At 38.8% G+C, this 24,066-nt stretch overlaps 1 protein-coding gene across 2 annotated transcripts in view; it reads left to right on the top strand.

The window, feature by feature from the left end:
* The window catches only part of gabrb4 (gamma-aminobutyric acid type A receptor subunit beta4), a 56,412-nt gene extending 47,488 nt beyond the window's left edge, over positions 1-8,924 (top strand). The window contains exons 6-10 of one of the 2 annotated variants that reach the window (XM_038709621.1): positions 793-930; positions 4,201-4,353; positions 6,117-6,373; positions 7,022-7,111; positions 7,435-8,924. In XM_038709621.1, the coding sequence (XP_038565549.1) occupies positions 793-930; positions 4,201-4,353; positions 6,117-6,373; positions 7,022-7,111; positions 7,435-7,788 (992 nt within the window). In that variant the 3' untranslated portion in view covers positions 7,789-8,924. The remainder of the gene's footprint in view (positions 1-792; positions 931-4,200; positions 4,354-6,116; positions 6,374-7,021; positions 7,112-7,434) is intronic. The other variant, XM_038709622.1, reaches the window with a different exon arrangement.
* The last annotated feature ends 15,142 nt before the right edge of the window (positions 8,925-24,066 follow it).

The following is a 24,066-nucleotide window of genomic DNA, read 5'->3' as shown; positions in this document are numbered from 1 at the left end:
TTGCTTGATCATTTTCATTGACCACTCCGTCAATCAGCCCACTTGCTCAATATACCAGCTATACTGTATTTGGTTTACCCTTGGAGGGAATCAGTGGGCAATGAAATATGGATATGCCATGAATTAAAAAGTTGCAAGAATATCTGCTGTTTATACTTATGGAATGCTCTGCACTAGTGGGAGTCATGCATATTAACAATCAATTTCATTGATTAGGCATTCACTTGTTTCAGTTTCATGGACATTGTCCCATTTCCTTACCCTGTAAGGTTAGAGAGAGATTTACTGGTAATGAATTCTGGTCCCTTCGTGAGTTTAATGCCATCCAGGTCTGGACGTGGGGTAGTAGAATGTGAAATGTAGTAACACTTCCCGGACTGAGAAATTGCTCGGCGGTGAATGCATAGTGACCTATTGACATAAATCTACAGCTGTGGTCACTTTCAATTGAACTGCCAGTTGAGAATGTGTGGGAGCGCCCATACTAAGTGACACATGTTAATAAATATTCATGCAGGTAGTAATGCATGCAGTGATATAGCTCCATAAGAGGCTGGACAGTGGCGCATGTGATTGCAGGCAGAGAGACAGACTGTCTTAGGCAGGCATGTTTTCCACTGAAGGAGATAAGTTGTCAAAGCGACCTCTACTCATTATTCATACTCTTGCAACAGACTTTTAAATAGAAACATGGTTAGCTTTAATTGTTTGTATTTGAACACACTTACACTCCACGTTTTGTTTCTCTCTCTTTCTCTCCTCTCCCCTGAATTTGCCCTGACCTTGACACAGATGGATATACTACGGATGACATCGTATTCTTCTGGCAAGGAGGAGACAACGCTGTGACAGGCGTTGACAAGTTAGAGTTACCTCAGTTCTCCATTGTAGACATCCGCTTGGTGTCCAGGGAGGTCAGGTTTACTACAGGTAAGGCTGTTGTAAAAAAAAAAAAAATAGTAAAAGCTCATTAGTCTAAAAGTATCAACTGCATACACAAAATGATTCTTCTCTATAAACACCTCTGCATCAGCGTCACGACTGAGTTCTGTGAGTGGGGGCATCAGTAAATACGTCAGTCACTGTGGGGAATATGATTATATTTGGGTCGTGCAGAAAGACAATTTCCTTTTCGGTGCAGCAGACTATATATGGCTATTCCCACATATTTGTAAAATGTGAACTGGCTTGCAAAACAAAGTGCAACTGAAGTACCAAGTATTGACTCACAAAACTTTTTATTAGATTTAGAACAGCTTCAGATAAACCTTTTAGTTGTTGATACTGAAATACTAGTTTTTGGCGCTTTACTAAGCATTTCTGTTTTGTGCAACTTCTTGCAAAGACCTCTACTTACTTACTGCTGTAGTTAGTTACTTAGTTTGCAGATTTTGTTTTTACATGCAAAACATGAGATACGCTTGGATACTATGAGGCATGTCTTGATTAAACCACCTCAAAGTATATAGAATCACTACTATAATTGTTTGTAGCAGTATAGTGATTTGACAGATCACCACCTTAAACAGCTCTTACGTTAAAAATGCTGCAGGTACTGAAGCAGTAGAAGAGTACTTCGGAACAGGCCATTCTACACGACCAGAGTTTTTTTGCTAAATGTTTGTACTTTTATTTGTTTGAAATTTTAACTACAGATTTCATGAATGGTTTGACATTTTGGGAAATCACTTATCCACTTTCTTACCTAGTTTTAGAGTTAGATGGGAAGATCGATACCATTGTCAGTCTGTATGGTTAGCCTATAGCCTAGCATAAAAAACTTAAAAAAAACTACCAGAACCTCTAAAGCTCAATAATGAACACGTTATACCTTGTAAACCTGTGTAAAACCAACAATTTGCAGTTTTGTTCTTTGGTTGGTTGATCCCGTTGTCCCATGAGGTTGCCAGACAACCACCAGCAACAAGATATAACATGTTCATTATTGAGCTTTAGATGTGCTGGTGATCACCTTTGGACAGAGCCAGGCTAGCTGTTGCCCCCTGTTTCCAGTCTTTATGCTACATGTAAGCTAAACTAACTGTCACGAGGGTGATATTGATCTTCTTATTTAACCTTCGGCAAGAAAAAGAAGAATGTATTCCCAAAATGTCGAACTATTCTTTTATGCAGGATCTTGTGGTTCTTCCACCACTGGCTGAGACAAATTGAAAGCTATAATGATTACTCTCTAAGAATATCTGGATATAAACTACAGTACAGTGGAAAGGATATGCATATTCTGCATTCTGGAATAAAGTCCATGGACATATGTTTTAGAGAGTGGCATGCAGTATAGTTTCAGTTCAATATTTTACTCTCTGATACACTGTATAGAGACCACACACAGACTTTAGATGAGTTCAAGAGTGAGTGATCTGTTAGTAATAGAAAATCTGTTAGCACTTTATGTTAAAGCTTGGTAATAACATGGTAATAGTGGGGTAAATGGTTTGTTACTAAAGAGGTATTAAGTAATATAATGTAATTACCAAAGTAATAACCAGGTACTACCTGGTATTGACAATCCGTATACCTGGGTAATATTATACTGAAATTTCTGTCACAGGGAAATAAGGGGCCAAACGCAAAGGGTATCAGTGGGGGAACACATTTAAAGCTGGCCAACGAGGCAAAACTGTGTAGTAATATTATAGTAATATTTTGGTAACAATATGGTAACAACAATAAGACAGTTAAACCAGTTGGATTTAAAAATTGTAATGACATTAATGGGGTTATAACCTGTTAATAATGAGGTAATATAGGTTGATGTTTACACAATATTAAAGGCTACTATCAGTGTAATACATGCAACATCACACGACAATTCTTGAAAGTCAGAATTGGTAATAACCACAATATAATGAAATTTACCCTCCTTATGTTCTAAACATTCCCTGTTGGTAATACTAAAGGTAATATTGTACAAATGTTATGTTTAATGCTGTGACTTGTTAACTGGAAACACCTACAGGTAGATTATGTGTAAAAAAAACTTACAAAAAAAAAAGAAAAAAGGAAACAGAGCTGCTAAATACTAAACTCCCTGTCTCTATTTAATTTCATGGAAATATTCTCTACTTGCAAAATGCAATATGACAAAAATCCGTTTTATGAACTGCACGTATGTATATTTCCTGTCAACTCTGCAGGAGCGTTGCCAAGAATCTTTGTGTGAATGTGTCAGCAGTCTTATTTCAGTTGCCCATAGCTACCCCATAAGAAACCTCACTATTCTAAAAGGAAGAAGGAAGACACAAGTAACATTTTTGTGTAATTTTCATGTTTGAGTTTAATGAAATCTGTGAACACTTGTTGCCACCATTAATCTAGGATGTACTTGGGTGATCTAAGGCGTTTGTCCCAGACTTGATGAAGTATGTATGCTAAGGTATTGATTCATTAAAAGATTTAGAGGAACCTGGAGATGATGAGGTAATTCATCATTGTGTGTTTCCCATAGCAAATAGCCTTTTAGATTAAAACCATCACGCTTATCTGAAGCCTTTTTTCTTTGGTGACATATTGGAAAATAAAACTGTAGATAGAATGCATAGGATGGAATTTAACTACATTTAGGGCAATTTGTATTGTTTCCAACCTCGTAAATATCTAGCTATAGCTGAAGCAGAGAGATCCAGCATTTTATTGTTGTGGTTGTTTAAATTAAAGTGCAGTCAAAAGACCAATTAATGCCTTGGCACAACCAACTGATATTTTCCCACAAAATGTACAATGGAATGGCTTACCACCTTGCAGCCCCATACTGTACATTTGCCTTCCTCTTTTGGGGTAAAGGCATGCAATTATGCAACCCTAAAATGCCCTTTTGGTAATGTTTAGAGGACAGAGAAAGTGCGAAAGAAAAGCAGAGCAGTTCTCTGTGACAATTCTCAGAGGGATGCTGGAGCTGCCTGCTGAGATAGGGGGTTGCAGAAAAATCTGCCGTGTTTGCGACTTTCTGCCATGTTTAATTGGAATCGAACTCGTCCCTGGAAAGGAATCCATCGCTTTGGGGAAATTAAGTGCTCCATCTGAACAAATGGAGAAATGACTACCCCGCGCGTTGTCAAAGTGCAGAGTTTGGAACTCTTAAGTTGTGCCAACGTTTACCCCCTTCTCTCCTTTTTTTCACTGATGTGTTTTCACTCCACCCTGCTCTTTTCCAAACGATCACTCCATCCTCTCTCCTTACAGGTTCATATCCAAGGCTTTCACTGAGTTTCAGGATTAAGAGGAACATTGGATATTTCATCCTGCAGACATATATGCCCTCCATCTTGATCACCATCCTCTCCTGGGTCTCCTTCTGGATCAATTATGATGCATCTGCAGCTCGGGTGGCCCTGGGTAAGACACAGCCACTGCTGCATTATGAAACTTCTACCTGTCTCCATTAAAATCCAGTGATTATCGCAGGAACCAAAAGCATGTAGCTGTCACATGTTCAGTGTGGATGTGTACACTGTGTACATTTACAGGCACTTTTTCACAGCTTATTATTATTAATGAACTATTAACTGATTCAGTCGAGAAAGAAAATTACGTTAGTATTCCAGTTTCCTAGTAAACAGTTTATGTTGCTCCCATGTGATGCTTGCACAAAATAACTAGTACTGTGTAAACTCTAAAAAAATACGGATGTAGATGTTGAAAATATGGAGTGATGAGTAGTGTTTATTACATACAATGAGTAAGCCTGAGAGACATGCTTACTCATAATGCAATAAATGTGTCCCAATCAAGGTTATTACAGTTTTGGATTTTTCATTAGTTTTTATTTTTATTTAATTTTGACTTTTTGTTTTCAATTTCAGTTTAGTTTTAATTAGTCTTTAATGTGAGTTTGCTAGTTTAGTTTAGTTTTTGAAAATGCTTAGTTTTACTTTTGTTTTTATTAGTTTTAGTGTTAGTTTTAGTCTTTGTCGCTGCATGATGCCAAGCTCAGTTCAGTTTAGTTCAGTCCTGTTTAGTTTTTTCACAAAACGTTAAAATACAAGTACAATTATTGAAAATAATGCAGATTTGTGAAAAGGGACACAATTTTTAAGCTATCTGAAGCTCATGCATCAATTCATATTATTTTTGTACACATGTATGTATAAAAGATTGCCCCGCAACGTCAGTTCCCCAGGCTTCATATCCACAGGAAATGTAGGCTTATTTAGGCCCTATGACATAAATAAATGAAAACTGAAGTCATTAACTCTTTCATTTTAGTTCATTTTAGTTAGTTTTGCAAACCTACAATACAGTTGTAGTTAGTTATCGTTTTCTTTGTAAAACCTCGTTTTTATTTTTATTTCAATTAACAATGTTGACAATGTTTTTTCACATTTAGTTTTCGTTAACGATAATAACCTTGGTCCCAATTACATCAAAGTAGTAAACAGACTGTCACAAGGAAACAGAACTCAGTTACACTATCACTATTTTTATGATGTTAATGACACTTAACAAATTTACAGTCAGATGAATGTCCCAGATGCTATGACAAAAAAGCTCTCAGACTCACTCATGTTTCTGATGAAAGAACCACATATGAAGACTATTGACAGGCCTTTGACACCATGAAACAGTAATTTTACTGAACCTATCCAAATCCCAATCCTTTAACAAACGTTAGAACATGACAGAATTTGTACAATTTGTAACAGTAATTAGGGACTTTAAATACATACTTGAGTGCTTGAATAGTTAATCATCAGACAATAAATACAAATACCTAAGGTGCTAAATACTTTATTGACAGTGAGTGTCACGATACACCTACATTATTCTGTCAAACTGCAGCAGTGGTGAAATGTAACCATGTACTCAAGAACTGTTCGTTTGCAATTTTGAGTTACTCATACGTTCCTTGAGTGTTTCCAGTTTCTGCTACTTTTACTCCACTACATTTTAGAGGTAAATATTGTACTTTTCACTGCACTACAGTAATCTACTTTACAAACCTTTGAATGCAGGACTTTACTTTAAATGCAGTATTGTTACTTTTACTAAAGCAAATGATCTGAACAATTCTTCCATTATTGAACTACATGTAAAGGTTAATATAACTTCTGTTTCTGATGGTGAGCTCCTTATTTCTCTGTTTGTGCTGTTGTACCCAGGTGTGACAACGGTGCTTACCATGACAACAATTAACACCCACCTTAGGGAGACTCTCCCAAAGATTCCGTATGTGAAAGCCATCGACGTCTACCTCATGGGCTGTTTTGTGTTTGTGTTCCTGGCCCTGCTCGAATATGCCTTTGTAAATTACGTGTTCTTTGGCCGGGGCCCTGCGCAACAGAAGAAAATCAATGAGAGGCTGAACAAAGTCAACAACGAGCGCACAAGATACGAAGAGAAACGCCTGAGGGAACAGGTTTGCATCTTCATCTTCTACCTCTCTTTCACTCTGCGTCTCTGTGTCAGTCAGAGTTCAAGTGCAACAACTGTGTTCTGCACATAAGATTTCTAGCCATAGTCATTTAATCCAAAGACACATATACAGTATTCCCTGAAGGGATCCTCCAGATGCATACTGATGCCACCACAGCCCAATATGTATTCACCAACCATCATCCATTGCTTCTCCCTCAAGCACTGACTGCTTTTTATCGAACACAGACCCTTTTCATTGAGATAGCGATTCATCTAGCTCAACAGTGGCGTTAACATTCTCATTTCTAATTTAGGTTGTTGTCTATGTTTATGCTGTAGGCTTCATTCATTCTCACTCTGCTACCTTGTTTTTGAACATCCATTTTCAAACAAAATCAAACTGCAGACTGAGAAGGCATTGGCCATTTAACAAATTCGCTCTTGCACATGCTGAAATGGTGAGACTGAATGAAGCGCACCCTCCCCTCCCCTCAGTTTTTTTGTGTGTGAAGTACTAAATGCTATGCTTATTCAAAGTTGTTCCGGTTAACTCTATGTCTTATGCATTGTGTAATTTTGAGAAAATGTGCTTATTTGCCAATTTTATAGCCGTTTTAATGTTCTCTTCATTTTTCTTTCACATTGCAAGGACTCCATTTCCGTGCCGTTTCAAACCAACACCTTCAGGTCATTTACACAGCGAAGAAATCTGTATCTCGAGGAACAAAGAAAAGTTGGGGTACATTTATTTAGAACTCATATCAGCTGTAGGCCAGCCCTCACAATAAAGTCAGATTATTAAGGCTGTTCAAATAACTTGTGACACGTTTTTTTTGCAAGTGAAAAATCACTAAAAGATTTGTGTATAAAGAAACTCTTTGTTAACTATTTCTGGTGCATGCAAGAAATAACGTTCCATATCATCCCTACATTTTGTTTTAGCTTGACAGCTTGGGATATGGGAGGGGGGTTAATATTAGTTTAATTAATGAGGGAATCTGGGGCTACTGCTCAACATTTCAGCCCTCACTGACTCTCAGTGTGTTTCCCCTCTCCTCGCAGGTGGATGCTTACGGAAACATCCTCCTCACCACGCTGGAGATGAACAACGAAGTGATGCCTTCTGATGTGGGAAGCAGCGTCAGTGACTCTCGGAATTCAGTCATGTCCTTCGACAGCTCCGGGGTCCAATTCAGGAAGCCCATGGCGCCCCGAGATGGCTTCAGCCACCACTCACTGGATCGGAGCGCCATGCGGAGCCGGGCCAACTGTCGGCTACGGCGACGCTCCTCCAAGCTCAAGTTGAAAATCCCAAACCTGTCAGATGTTAGCACCATTGACAAGTGGTCCCGGGTCATTTTCCCTATCACCTTTGGATTTTTCAACCTAATCTACTGGTTGTACTATGTGAATTGATGTGCATCCCACTAGGAATCATGGGCCATATTTTGAGAGCACATTAAATTGGCTTTGATACAGTTCCAAAATATGTATACACATATACAAGTTGAACATATGTATATGCATATTTCTATATATTATATTTATATATACACGTGAAATCTGAAGGACCTTTCTGCTGTACAAAGTATTAATAGGATGACTTGAATGTTTAAGCATAATTGTGAGAGAAGAATTTCAAGGCTTTGAGTTTCTTTTTTCTCCTGAAGGAAACAAACAAACAAACAAACAAACAAGCAAACAAACAAACACGAGATCCCACCAGGGGTTTTTGGAACTAAAGACTGCATGATATTTTTGCTAAAAAAAAAACAAGAAAAAAGAGAAAGTGAAAGCTCTTGAGAGAGAAAAGATGTCTCAGAGTCCCATTGACTTTTTATCGATACTTATTGTGATCAAAAATCCTCTACTGCAGCTCATGAAAATCTGTGGTGGCTCGTCTGTTCAGGCATCAGCTGAGTGAGATCCTTGACACCTCCCCCACCCCCGCCGCCCTCACCCAACCCCCTTCCCACACACACACACACACACACCCCCTACACCCCATTACTCATGGATAACATGCACGGAAATCTCCGGTTCTACTATGTACAGCAACCTTGTTTGGATTATGTGTTGTTCCTTGGGTTTTTTGAAGTGATATCCTTCTCTTTATCAGACATTAGCTCTAACTTAATGGTCTCCATTAGAGGGGCTGTTGCGATGGGATGTTTGACCGCTGCATTCCCACCCAGAGTCAACGCAAACTTGTGTTCCTTTCTCTTATGTTATTTTTAAAAACATGTCCTTGGGGGGATGGGGTGGGGGAGGGGGGTCTTTTTCATTATGGTTAAAAACAAGTGCTGATTATTGTAGATATGATTTTGTCTTGAAAAATACTGTGATTTCAGAGAGTGTCAGAACATGTTCTAGAGCTAGGGCATTATGGGATAAAAGAGTCAAAGGTATGCATTACTCATTCTGATTGTGTGAAGAAAAAACATATTCTATACATTTTATCATTCAGATGCTCATGAAAGTATACTTGTACTGTTTATTTCCTCCTATTGATTGATTCACATGCTCTTTAGATGCCGAGTTCATTGACGTCATATCCTGCTTTGTGTTTGCTTTTGTGATACGTTTGAACTTATTCCACAGTGACGACGTGAGGACATGTATATTCAAAAGAGTCAACATATCAGCCCACAGTTTGACCAGTTGTCATTCAGTATACAGTATTTCTTTGTTTGTTGAGCGTTTCTTCAGTGTTGGAGTCGCAGTTTCTGAAGGCAAGGTTGTTTGCTTGGGATAGTAATGGGCAGCAGAAGACATGGGGGGGAGGATTCAGCATTTCACACTCAAACTCAATCAGTGCACATCACACAAATGCTCCGCACCTAGAGGAGCGGAGACATCAGTCTAATCAGCAATGATACAGTGATTGTTGGGGAGAAATGTATGATAAATAGCCATGAATTGAAATAACGGCCAAAAGGCCTATAATCCATCCGCATTATTATACATACACTGCATCTCTAGTGCTCAGGTTTATTTGCAAAGGAAAAACGTACTGTAGGTTTTTTGGGGGGGAAATTGGACTGGATAATGACGTTTATTAGTTTGTGAAATCCAAATTGTCCGCCAAATAAAAGTTATAGGTTAAGTTGTAGGGAACATAGGAATGAGCAAGAAAAACCCATTTTAAAAAAAACCCTCCCATGCCTGTTTAACTTCAGCTGAAGTGCACATCAGCATCTTCCTCAGTGTCATCTTCACTTCGGGCACAAACAGGCTCTACTGGGAGCAACAGGCTCTGAGGAAAAACCTACCCTAGCAAATCTACCACTGGGCCTCGTAGTAAAAGATAAAAGTCATTGGCTCATTAGAATACGCAGCACATCGGGGTCCCTGAGAAATATACAAATGGAAAAAGAGGTAAATCGTCATATGCACAAACACGTGGGGATGAGAGGAAGACTGAAGAGCTGCAGAGTAATAAATTTATCATCCAAGATATCCACTCCCCTCTGGAGCACGGTGCAGTATGCATAAGATGTCTTTAAAAATGAATACTGATCAGAAACCAGTTTTTCTCATAGTGAAGTTTGTACAGTGATGTGGCCCGAGCCGTGATCCGAGTTTAGTACTTCTTTTTTGTTTAAATTCTATGCATCGTCGTCATTGTACTGTAGAGGCAAAAGAAGAAAAAAAGAACGAAAAAAAAATCACCTTTAAATAGCCAGTAATCCGTAAAAACATACAGGAAGTATCTGGTGAGATGGTGAGAGTAACGTACTGAGCCGAGTTTTATGTTTCTGTCTGCAGCCGAACAATATGTTGTTTGTCTCTGAGTCAACTGTAAGATCCAAAGGATTACGTGACCAATACATGGTGATTAGATTTTAATGTGAAGAAAGTAAATTTGTTGTTATTTATCAGCAATGTTACAATGAGTCAAGAGCCACAATGAACTGAATTAGCAGCAAATGTTGGCCTCTGGGTTACTAGTGTTGCCATCTCCAAGCTCTGAAGCAGGTGGTGTTGTGCTATGTCGAGAATACATATTCAGTATTATACTCCAAACAAATGGTGGCATAATGTGATATTTTTGCCAAATTCAGAGTTCTTCAACAGTTGCCAAATGGAAGTGACTTAAGATTGAAATGCAATGAACTTAAAGTAGCATCAGTTATTTCAACATGCGGTCTTTCGCACCATGGTTAAAAATGCCCAATATCGGTTTTAAGTGTACTCCACCGATTTAGCATTGCACTCACTCACTCACTTGTTGCACTCACAATAGACAGTAAAAAATGCAGCAGAACCAGAGATATCGTCTTTTTCCATGCTTTCCTTTTCATTGTCAAAATCTGGCACGTACAATGCAATTGAAATTATGGGGTGTGTTATGCTAGTAGCGGCTATGTAGCCTGGAGCCGCTAGCTTCAAGCAGAGATGCGGAGCGGGCTGCCGAGGTTTGGTAAGCTCACTTTTTAACTCCACACCTCCAGATTTTTTCTTGTAGTCTTCATCCCCAACTGATGCTGACTCAAGTGACTCCTTCTGGAGCCAGAAAGGCTTTATACAGCTTTTTTCACATATGCAGCAGCACTCCCCAACACATGTAAACACACTGATGTGTAAAATCGGTGGCGTTCCCCTTTAACTTATCATATACATCCCTATGATGTGCTTGGCACAGTTCTCACAAATACACCGTCCTCGTTCGAGACATCAAAATTTAGATGTGGATAGAGGCGTCTGAGTCAGGGGTATTCAGAGGTGGTGATTACTTGTGTGCAAATTCACATTCATCTTGCAGGTAACCTTGTGTAATATTTGAACAAAGAAAAATAAAGGGAGGTGGTAGCAGTTAGTGGATAAGGAATTCAAGTTAATTTAAATAAGTAAGTTTTTTTTGCGTTATTTTATCCTGGACTGCACACTAACAGCTTGTCAAACTGTTAAAAGGCAATATGATGGATCTTCACTAAGTGAGGCCAGAGGAAACTGTTTGTTCCAGTGCAAGACGAGCACATATTGTTTGTAAAAATGCGGGACTTAAGGCAACCACAAGTGTTATTTTAACTAAATCAATGGAACATGTTCGACCAGAATGAAGCCTAATCCATCTACTCTGCGTTTCAATGAAATGCACTCACATTTTGTAACGCAGACTAACACAAAAGTATCAAAGTCTCATTCAGGTTGGTTTATTCTCAGAAATGAATGCAAACATGCCTTTTCAGGTATTGACTTGTTTGGATTGAGATAGTTGATGCATATTTTAGTGAACTCCAAACACATAAAGAGGAGAAAAATTAGCAGCCCTTGCATGCTCGCAGTAAAAGTCTCACTCATTTCACTCAGAACACGTATTACCTGCTTTCTGGACATGAAATCAGCACATTCATCCCAAAAGCTGTGAGGATCTTCTGTTCTATGCTTTCACTTTAGGATATTTGCTTATACAAGAGAGAAACTAGATTTCTTTTGACACATATGTTCAAGGAGTAGAGGAGGATAAAAAAAAAGTGTTGAACTGATTTCAATGTGAATTTTCTTGCCTCTAGTGTATATGTGTAATTACATGTGAATTGTACTGTAAATATGATATCTTTCACTTAATAGTTCTTAATGCATGAACAAAAACATGGCAGTTCGTAATACCAGCTAGCCTCACTGCTAATGGCATGGACAGCTTCTCTAGCATTGGCATACTTCTGCAAACGAAACCTAAAAAATGAAACACAAGAAATACATGGTGTGAACAAAATAATGGAGAAATCAACGCAAAGTCCTCTCACAGTGAAGGAGTTTCTGGTGGCTCTGAGCTTGTATTGGTTCCCTCAAGAACAAGGCTAATGTTTAGGCTGTTGACGATTTGTGGAAATGACAGTTTGCCTTGGTTCACTGTCAGCGAATGGGATGGTGCCATCTTGAATGAAATTCTCTACTTGGGCTTTTCCATTTGCCATAGGATTTGAGGGTAATTTCAGCACAGTATAGCTGCAGCGGTTACCTCAGCCATCAACACTTGTCCATGAATCTGCTGAAACAAATTAAGGGCATGATCGGCTAGCTGGCTTATAGAGGCTAGAGGAGCAGGATAGCCTTAAGAAGGCGAGGGGGATGTTCTTTCCTGTTCCTCAATAAGACAGTCATATGTGCCCTTGAGCAAGGTACTTAGCCAATTGCCCATTTGCAGCTGCTCGCTTGCTAACAATAGAAATCTCTGTCTGTATGGGCTAGCTCCCGGAACTACATATGTTTAGCTATGAGTGTATTGATAGGAAATTGTTCCCTGGAGCTATGTAAAGATAGAAAACACTTCCAAAAATGTCCCTTGGTTCTGTGCCAAACTGTGCAGTTAATTGTACCCAGTATTGTAGTGTGACTGTTTTGAGCAGTACCATTATAACCAGCTGGGATCTAATATGATTGAATCATGTTATTTTTTGTTGACTCCAGTCAACGTTTCATTTGGGATTACACCACTCCCCCCTCAAAAAGTGATATGCATGATGGGCTGAACAAAACTGTTCTGTGAGTTATGAGTAGCACTCTAACAAAAGAGTTGACCACGTCCATGCAAGAAACTTTCATCCACCGAACACCAGAACAAGGCTGACAGACTCCTCACTGTTGGAAGAACTTCTGCTGGTGCATTCATTATTTTGTACGTACCTTGTAGGTTTTGGTTTGCATGACCTGAGTTTTGAAAGGTTTATTTTCGTATATTTTTACTCCGCACCATCCGATTCATCTCCACAGCCAGGAAAAGAAAGATCCAGTGTTTACATGCTCAAATTGCACTTGTTTTACAGCCAGCTCTATAAATCTTGTGAAATAAACTTCGTAAAACTGGAGGAAAAATGTAAACATAGAACGTACATCGTGTGATTCGTGCGAATCATGAAGATGTACTTCTATACAATGTATTTACTGTAAATCACGCAATTTGGAATAGATGCACCAAGTGCATGCTGTAGTTTTATCAGGTTTAGCATAAGCATTAACATCAATCGCCCTTCAACTAAAACGGATGTGAACGATGCTCACCAGTAGCATCTGAACGTAAGCCATGTGATTGCACACTGAGTGGGTGTTCCCTGTATTTTTCTCTTTAATAAGTTGCCTCTGGTTATGGTCTGTTGTCGATTACTGTATGATGATACTTGCAAGACGCTGTGCTGATTCCCAGTTACACATCAGCATACCTCCCCTCTTTGAAAGAACACACCAGGGAGACTAACTTATGTTTAACCAGTAGGTGAGAAAGAAACACTTTATAAAAATTGGCAACAAAAAGAAAGAAACCCACAAGACCAACAGCCCATTTTATTTTTCAATATAAATTAGTAAATGATTTTATTCATTTCTGTGTTCATTTCTGATTTATTGTATTTGTTGCATTTGTTATGGATTGTTGTTGTTGTTTTATCATAAGAAGGAAGTGTAATTCATCTGATATACTGGCACTGGAAGAAAAATGCATTTGGTTTTTGTACTGTAATTGTTTTGTTCACATTGGGCGCTTATTTGATTCAGTTGTTTAATAAGGTGTTTGATTTCATTTGGAGTATCAGTACTCATGGAATCAACATTTGTGTAGTATGAAGTTGTATTTTTTTTGTCAGTGCAAATTAATGTTATAGTGTCAATCAGCTTTTCTAGGTGTTTGAACAAAATGTGTTTTTTACAAATACAAGGTGTTCAAGTATGTGGTATAAAAAGGGTTATCATTCAAACAACAGACTTTTTACAAATAAAGGCTTATACAGTAAAGAAAGTTAATGTCTTTTCATTTGCCCTTTGTGGACTAATATGCTACATTGTTTCACTTTTTATTAATTTATTTTCAGATATTAGTCCCCAAAAGGTAAATAGCACACAATGTTGCAAAATAAGAGGATAAAATCAGGTATTTACCATTGCTATTCCAGGTTGTTGTCAGAGCTCTCACCTCTTAGTTGGTGTCTTGCTTTTGATGAGGACTGTTGGATATGAAGACAGTCAGAAAACAAAATTTAAAAAAAAAGTCAAGAGTATCTTCTTTTAATTTGATTACAAAACATTGCGCGTTTATGAGAATATACCTCCTTTCATACCCTATTTCCTGAATAAAGACGCAAAGTGACTCCTGCTGACAAGTGTAATATTTGCCCCTTTTTCAATTCAGGAACTATTAAATCGTTTGTTTGTTTTTTCACATTGTTGGCAAATATAACTAGTAAAAAGGCTATACTACAGTGCGAGTTGGATAAAGTTGCTTTGTAGCCTGTATGGTGTATTTGAGCGCTACATCTACAAAGCACAAGATAATTAATGTGTTTTGTCAGAAGGACAGGTGCAGTTGAAACTCCTTTTGTCCTCTGGTTGAGGACATGACACTATATATGGTAACACATTAGGATTGACTCTCTGGGCTTGAACTACAGCGAGTGTTTAGGTTGTGAAGGTGACGAGAACGTCCTCTAAATGTGACTGTACCTGGAGCACAGAGAACAGTAATGATCCAGTAAGACATTTGAAATATTATATCCCACATACTCCCCTAAGCATAAGGAAACAACGTATTACTGTCCAAACCAGCTCAAAGATTTTATAGATTTGTAGCAGAGGTGGACTGGTGGCATTTGGGTGCAGCCTCTGCCCCAATTTCGAGTCCCACATGAAGCAGCAACCTGATTAAAAGTACAATCTGTGGTGTAAACAAAATAGTCACGCCCACCACCAAAATTTAAAACACAGAACGGGAAACCTGCCAAGTGAACTGACAGGGCTTTGAAAACATAGCTAATAATGATAACTAATGCTGATGTTAATGGTCTGGTTACATTAGTAATGTCTGTAGACACATCAGGACAACAGGCCTATAGCCTAACAGTTGAAATGCACAAAAATCTCATCTTTCATACACTTTTCTGGATGGCAGGGGCCTTCCTGTGTGGAGTTCACATGGTCTAGTGGAGACCGGAGACTCTAAATTGCCTGTAGGTGTGAGTGTGAGTGTGAATGTGAATGTCTGTCTAAATGTGTTAGCTATGTTCATGCCCAGTGCATGCTGGGACAGATAGACAGCCCCCCAGCAACCCTTAACATCAGTTTGAAAAATGGATGAATGGTTGTACCTTACTTTACTTTACTTTACATACCTCAAATTCAACACATACTAGAGTACGGTATGTTGTTAACTGTGCATTGATGGCTTTAAATAGTCATCAGTTCCCGGCTTCGTTAATGATTTTTGAGCAGTGACATCCTCAGACACTCATACTTCAGTGTCGTCAGGAGCAGGACCTGAGGCCTCGTGTGTAAATGGTGCACATGCATACAAATGACACAGATGCAGCTCCGCGGATGTGGGAGCCCATTCGACACATCATGAGTATGTGGAATTGGGAAAGGATTTGGGTGTGGGATATGGTGATGCATAATTTATTGGCGTTATTACAGTCACTACAGTACAAAGTTCGAATGAGTTTTCTAATAGCTACTTATGAAATATTACTTACAATCCAAAGCATGATAGCCTGGCTCACAAAAAAAAGTATTTAACATTCTGATTGAGTCATTAGAATTAAACAAGACTAGCAGCTCTGTGAGGGTTAGGCACAATTGTGCTTTGAGCTAATTCTTAAAGTCAGCATGCTAACATATTCACAATGACAATGCAAACATGCTGATGTTTAGCAGGTTTACCATCTTAGTATAGAGTATTAGCATGATAACATTTACAAAATACCACTAAACACGAAGAACAGCAGAGGCTGTTCAATGTTCATAATTGTGCAGGGTTACTGAAGTATTGGACAAACAGGTTTTGACCTGATGATCACCCTCTTTTAAGGCTACCCATCTAATACAGAAGTTCTGGACCAAAGTGCTGAATCCACATTGATATCCCTTGAGGCAGTTCGATTCCAACCAGGGGCCTTTGTTACATGTCATACAGCCGCCTCTCTCTCCCTGTGTTTCCTGTACATATCTCCACTGAAAACAGTAAATAAAGAAGTAATAAAATAAAATAATTATAGAAATCGTGCTGGCACTCAGCTATTTCATGATCATTATGGACTCCACCCTTTCTTAGTTTTAGTTAAAGGGGGGCTTTAGGGAAAACAGGGCTTTCTCTTTGTCTTGATTTTGCTGTTAGACGTGATTTGACAGGATTTTGTTAATTGATGTTCAGTATTCTGAGGCCAGTTTTTATAACTTTTTTCTGCTTGTTTCTGTCAAGGGATGGAGCGGAGTCAACTGTGCTGCCAGCCAATAGGCCTTTTTCACAGCAGACATTTTGACTTGCCCTTTAGTGAAAGCACAGCACCAATACCATTATACCAATACCACCTTTGATTCCATGCAGTGCTTAGCAGCGTTGACTTAACGTGACGCATATTGGACTTAACATAAGGCGTGCTGGTTAGAAATTTTGTCCGACTTTCGACGATGCTGCAAAATGTCACCATGTCACATGACATTAAAACCTCGCGGGAGCAAGGCTGCTGCAGTTGCTATTCTCCAGCTGCACAAAGTTGGAACCACCTTTGGCAGATCAGTCATTGTTGTAAGCTCACGCGCTCTACAGGAAGTAGAACATGTTCGACTTGACGGCAGTGTTTTTATACCCCTTCCCTGCAGTCGCCTGCAGCTCACTTTTGACTATCAAGTTGGCGAAAGTCAGCTGCAGTCATCTTGTACGCACCTTACCTATGGCTCTGTTCCATTCAGCTGTCCCAGTAAGCCAGCATGACCAATACTAGGGCCATGAAGCTGAAGTAGCTAAAGGGAATTAATTACACATTTGGTGAAAAAATAAAGGATGGGTTGATGGTGTTGGGTGTAATTTTCAGACAGCACTACTTTTAAGTTTAACTTAAAATGCCAAATAATGCTGTTGCTAAAGTTAACTGTAGTATTTGTTTTTATTTTGTGCCAAGTCAGACATGAAAATGTAATGAGCTGGCCATGTTAAGCTCATTCACATCCACTAATTATTTTCAAGCACAAATATGCCTATTTATGTGTAGGGTTTTCCTTAGTTAAAAAAAAACTGAAAGAAAGAGAGGAAAAAGTTTTGGATAAGCCACCAAGCTGGGTAGCCGCTATAGGCCAAACCTCAAACATGCAAAACAGCCACCTAGCAACCATTAAAATAATAGCCACAGCCTACCTCACTCTTATTTCCCCCCACGTCTCCTTTTTTATTGCTCCATATCAGTTCTTTTTTGAGACATAGCTATTTTACAATAAATAATGCACAGGGGCAAGAAAAGGCATGCGGCAGCACAGTTAAGAGAGTAGAGAATCAATATATGAATTTGCACTGTATAAAGCACATAGTATGTATCAATGTGCACAAAATGTTTAGACAGAAAATGTAGCCTAAGTTGTTTTTAAATTTGATGATGCAGTATTCAAACTGATACTGACAATTTGATTGTTTAAATTCTGATATTGAACAATATTGTTGTTAAATTACATGGAAAGGAAACAGTAGCACATTCAATGAAGTAAAATGAAAAGTATTAAAGGTTTATTTCAAGAACTATACAACATACGGTATCCTCCTATACACCATGTGTATATAATGCAGTCAATGTTTTTCAAAATGTTATGCCTGTCATGTATTTCTTTCTTCCTTTCTTTGACAAGTGTTGCCTGTGTCGAAATCAAGGATCAGAGTGTTGTTATTTTAAAAATCTCCATGTTCAAGCAATTGATCCGTATCAACAATTCTTCTTCTTAGACTTTGGAGAGAATTTGCACATATTAAACAGACCAATTTGAGGTCAAAGGTCACATTATCACACATTCTAAGGAATTAAAGGCGCCTAATAGATAACTAGGTGACACACTTCACAGAATCAATGTTACTAATGTGTGAGCAGGTCATGAAACGTTGCAGCGTGTTCACTGCAACATCACCACCACCGGAGATAAGGTAATGGAGATGTCATTTAGTAGTCACCTGGACCATCTGAAAGACATGCTGTATCTGTTTTAAATATGATCTTGAATGTTTCATTAAAACAGATACGAGCATCAGGAGATTAGATAGACTGAATTGTATTTACTGTAAGATGGTTGATATGGTTTGGTTTATGTTTTTTTCCTTCTTCTCTAACTCTACAATCCAGCCACACTTGGATGCAATATTTTTGTGGTTGATTTCCCATCTTTATGCCCAAAAGTGAACCACCTCACCATTCTGGGCCACATGTAATTTACCATATGGTTAAACTAACAAGAAGAACTGGCTTTAGATCTTTGGCCCTCAACTTTCACAGGATATATTCTCAAACTCAAATGATTAAATTTAAATTTACTGTGTCTAAGCTTTATTGCCATTGTTGTTTTTGCTTGTGTGTGTGTATGTGTGATGTATTTCATCATGCTTAGCCTCCTCTAGTAGCTGTGACCTGTGTAATGATCCTCTCCTTGCGTTTCAGGCTTCAGATACGAGACAGATTTAATGCACAGGTTTGTCTCACCTAATTGATTTCTTTTAATTTACTCTCAGTCGCCTCCACCAGGCACTTCGACAGTTGATTATGCTGCTAAGTGGGTTCACCTTGAGAGGAGCGAAGGTATATAAATAATAAGTCCAACATGCAAGGATGTACAGACATCACCCTACATCAAGATCAAATTACAACCAATTCATCACAAAGTACTGTAGCATTTGGAAAACAACAAAAAACAAAACAAATAATAAATGCAAAAATACTACTGCTTTGTTTCAACACCGATGTTTACAGTGTACAGTCTCTGCAGGTTTGCTCAGTTTGCTTGTATTTTTATTTTTCTTTCCATGGACCTGCTCTTTCTGCGTTGGAGTGCATAGCTCTGTTAAGGAGATGGATACAGAGCTAGTGAAGTAGCCAAAATGTGCCCTCCATTTCTGTGTTCTATTGTCAGCACTCCATATAAAAACATAAAATATTGAAATGGTCCATTAACATGGGTCAGAAATTGATGGCTGTTCCTCTGTAGGGGGAAAAAACAGAGAAAGTGGTGAAAAAGCAGTGGATGCTTTGTGCATTATGGCTTAAACTGCCTGCTTGAGCTTTCTGTACTCCTGTGTGTTTATAATGAATTGCCTTAACTGATTCTAACCAATCACCCGCAGTCTTTATGGAATATATGCAAAATGTATTCTTATTAAAAGATAAAAAAAAAAGTTATAATGCAGTAATAATGCTGAGCTTTTGGTGTAACATGTGTCATGATTGCTATGGTAGACTTTACAACACAGTGGTGCCCCTGATTCATAGAAAGGATATACAGGGATTTATAAATGGATTTACTATAACATATATTTTTCTGGTTTAGCTGGATGGATGATGTCCACTAAAATCATCAATTATTCAGTCAATGAACAGTCAAATGTGCTTTATCTCAAACAAGAATCACAAATTCACACAAAGTGCCTTCTTTGACATGATAAAATGCCAAGCATCCTCCTCCTGTGGCGCGGTGTGTCCCTCTATTTTCCTTTTACAGGATGATCATCTGTGTTGCCATGGAGTTCTTGGTTGGGGGTTGAAAAGAGAGTGAAGGGATGAAGAAGAGTGGAAATATAATGTGTCTAATAAAATATTAAGACATATCTCTTTTACGCACTGTGACCATGGCTGAACCACTAAATCCAACCCCCCAGGGGCCTTTATTTGGGAAGTAGGGTGGTGTTGGAGCAGTTAAAAGGTGAGATTATACATATGTGTGCCAGAGAAAATGTAAACACTGCTTATTGTGTGACAAGAATGTACACATGCCATTGGTGTCACAGTAAATTTTCACAATTAACTGATACTGTGTGGCTAACACTGGCTATGTTTGAGCTTGTCATTGCCCTCCAACATTTGCATTATTCCATGAATATCAATCAGCGTGCCAGATCTGGTAGTAAGAAACTGAAATGTCTCTCCAGTATTTTATATTAGACAGAGAAAGCAGTGTGAGAATCACTTTAAACCATTAGCTTGGCGTGCTTCGTGGCAAACACAAATGTCCTCTAGCCAAGTGGAATCTTTTCAGTAAAATTTTGTTAAGATCACAAGTCAAACACATAAAATTATACTTTTCTGGCAAATCTGAAAAGCTTGCTCCTCAATTTATTTTGGCATTTTCCGTCAGTCACTGAAGGACATATTTTAGATGATCAAAAATGCCATTAAACAGAGTGGGTATGGGAACTTAATGTGTCCTAGGGAAGCATAATGTTTCTCTGTGCCAGTAAGGGTCAACTATGTGCTTGCTCCTTTTTTAGTGTCGGCACTTTATGAAAGTTATGGCTTAAATGCAGCACTGACAGGCTGTCATCAGATTATTTGCTGATGTAAACTTTCTCCCTTCCTCTGCCCCTTGTGTCATGCCTTCTTCCTTAGACAATTCGTGATAGGTCACCTTCTCCAATGGCAGACTTCAGAGATAACAAAAGTATCAAGAGATTTTGCCTTCGACTGCCTTTTTTTTAATAGGTTTATTTGCCCAATTCTGTCAATCTTTCTTAAAACAGTGTTTCATGCTTGCATTTGATGCCAATGTGAGATGATAGTTCAGTGTCACTGCGCTTGGCTTTTAGTGCCAAGAAAAGAAATGCTATGCAAAGGAGACCTTTTCTTCTGTGCGAGGCAGATGATGTTTCACACTACTCTTTGCATTATACTCATACAATTTGGTTTTGTACCGTTTCTATTTTTATAATCGGTTTCTCGGTACCTGTAGGGACAATGAATGAAATCATGCTAAATGTCTTTTTTTTTTTCAAGAGATCTGGAGAGGGGTGATGAGGAGGAGTGGGGCCTTTTGAGGCCAGAGTGTGGCGCTCTTGGCTCTCTTGCCATCAGCTGTCTCCCTGCATCTCTCAACACACACACACAAGCACATCTTTGTGTCACACTATCTTTGTGAGGACCCCTCATTGACATAATGCATTCCCTAGCCCCTACACACACACACACACACACACACACACACACACACACACACATCCAACAGCCTGGCCTCCCATCTACTGGCTAACTTCTATACTGCATCCCTGCGTTCCTTAATAGCAGCAGCAGTTACAGTATCTCAACGAAACCATACCAACTAAATTAATACATTACTACTAATAATTAATGGTTAACGCTTGATTATATGTTGTTGTAGGTGTGTAATGTAAAAGCTATCTTCAGACAGGCCTGTCAAAAAGGCAAAGAAAACACCACACCTCAAATGTGTACTCACTCTTTCTGAGCCAAAAGTCTGATTCACACCTCCTCGCAGTCTGCTGACTGGGAAACTCTGGTTGTAGTGGGTGGATGAATAAGTCTGTGTGGGTATTGCACTGAAATCTGCTGGAGGTGTGAGTTGGACACATTTCCAGACCCAGCAACCTTCATTTCATTGTGTGAGACAGCTCTCTAGGTTTGTGTATGTTGGGGGGTGGATTTGTCAGCCCTCCACTAACTTTAAAAATAGTATTTGAAGAGTCATTAATGTGACTGGAATATAATTAAAGGGATATTAAGTGATTATATTCCAATACATTTTTTGTTAAATTCAGCATATATTTCCTCACGGCTTGCGAGCGCTTTGTTTTGTGCATGCTCTGAAAAAAAAATCTGATTTTCTTACACAGCCCTGGCTCTGTAAATGGAAAAAAAAGAAAACGGTGTGGATCTTCCCCACAACAATGTTCCAGCCAATCAGCAACAGGTGGCGTTAGTGCTCGTGCACAGGAGCAGTGGGAGAGAGAGTTCTATACACCGGCACATTTGAACCTTCTGGACTCTGGGCTCTGTGAAGAAGGAGAGAGGCTGAGAAACAGCCAAAAAGGGAAAAGGTCTGAAGTATAAACAGAAAGGAAAGTTATATGTCCAAGCAAGGGTGAAGGCGTTTTAACAAAGGAAAAAGATTTTAAATTTGGGGGTGGGGGGAGCTTCTGAGGGAGCAAATATCTCAACAACTAATGGATGGATTACCATTACATTTGGATCACAAATATCTATGGTGCCCAGCTGATGAATCCTAATGACTTTTCTTCTAGCACAATATAACAAATATTAGCATGATACCATGCTAATGTTGAGATTAGAAGGTGAACATGGAAAACAATATACCTGCTAAACATTAGGATGTTAACATTGGGTAATAGTACTGTACAATCTCACAGAGTTGCTAGCTGGGCTGTAGTCTTAGTGCACACATAAAGTCCTACATTTCCACACATGTTCCACTTTCATATACATGGTTTCATTCACATTATTATGCCAAAACATGTCATGTGTTGTCCTCATGCACTTTTTAGATAATAATTTTGCATTTTGGTATTATTGTGTAATGTGATGTGCAAGCAAATTAGACACCTCAAATGGGAAAAAGTAGCACATAAATAGGAAAACACACCATGCGCAAAAAATGCATAAAATGCAGTGGCTGATTTTTGTGAAGAAACCTCACAGTCATTCATAGAATGTACGCTGACATATAGGATTTTAAATATTTTTACAAAATCTTTTTAGAATGTGACAATGAATGCATATCAATATACTGTACCAAGATCAGAAGTGTAAACTGCCCTGAAATCAAAAGGGAATCATATAACAGTATTGCTTTTTATGGTATTTATGGATGGATAATCAGCATTTCCAAATTGTAAGCAAATGTGTGCATTATTTATGATTTTATTCATTCTTTTTGGATTTCCTCCTTGACTTCATGGAATCAGAGCAAAATTAAACATTCATTCATCCCCCTCTTACCACTTACTTAGCCTGCTCACGCTGGCAACTTGATTTCCTCATAAATGTTCCTTGGATTCTGATGAGTTGGTTGTGAGTCACGCTGTTGATTTCATTTATTTTAAGACTGCCCCTTGTTGTTGCACCGCACAGTTCTGCCCAAACACATAGCCGCCAACACATGTTGTTCTGTTCAGACAAAGTCTTAAGAAACTGAGACCATCTCACTGCCCAACCTATCACGTACGTATCTTCTGGATAATGGGCTCTACACTCCTCCCTCCACTTCCCACATTATACACTGCCTCCCTCTCGCCCCCCCAGTCACCCCTGATCAACATTTTTCACATTGTTAATCACTTATGTCAGCTTCTGGCAATTATAGACAATTAATCATGTGTGATTCACTGTCTCTCTCCGCCAGCATTTCGCTCTATGCTGTGTGAGCGAAAACGACAAAGGTGAAACTGCCTTTATTAAGTATGCAGCACCAGGGAGTGAACTCCCCAATGATAAGCAGCATGTTGCAGTGCTTTGGCTTACACTTCCTTGAGGCGAGCGATAAAGGCCAGGTGGAGATTAAATTACATTAATTCCTTCGCCAGAAGCCTTGACCCAGAATGACTTACAAGACAAGGAGGATGGAGTGATGAGCTGTAGCGAAACTACTGCCAAAGTACTGAAAAATGAATTAACCATCAGTGTCACAACACAGTGTGGTCCTAACCTGCCACATAGAGTCCATAACCTCAAACATACATTAAAGGCTGTACTGTTTACTTGGAATTATTCATATGTGCATGAACTGATGAGTTGTTTTTTTCATCATTTCTCGTTTTCATCTGCCCCCTTTCAAATTGATTAATGGCTATATCAACGGTTTTTCAAAAACAGGGTACACACCCAGCCTGGCAAACATGGATATGCAAACATTGTGTTATCAACATGCACAGTATCAGCCATTACCAAACTTGCCCTAACCTTGCCTGTGATACTTTGACGTTTTTATCCTCTCTTC

Source organism: Micropterus salmoides, unplaced genomic scaffold (genome assembly GCF_014851395.1).
Source record: "Micropterus salmoides isolate LMB-PRFRI ecotype aquatic unplaced genomic scaffold, ASM1485139v1 Ms_hic_scaffold_9, whole genome shotgun sequence".
In the NCBI taxonomy this organism is placed as follows: Eukaryota; Metazoa; Chordata; class Actinopteri; order Centrarchiformes; family Centrarchidae; genus Micropterus; species Micropterus salmoides.
This window is presented reverse-complemented; position numbering and strand designations above follow the sequence as displayed.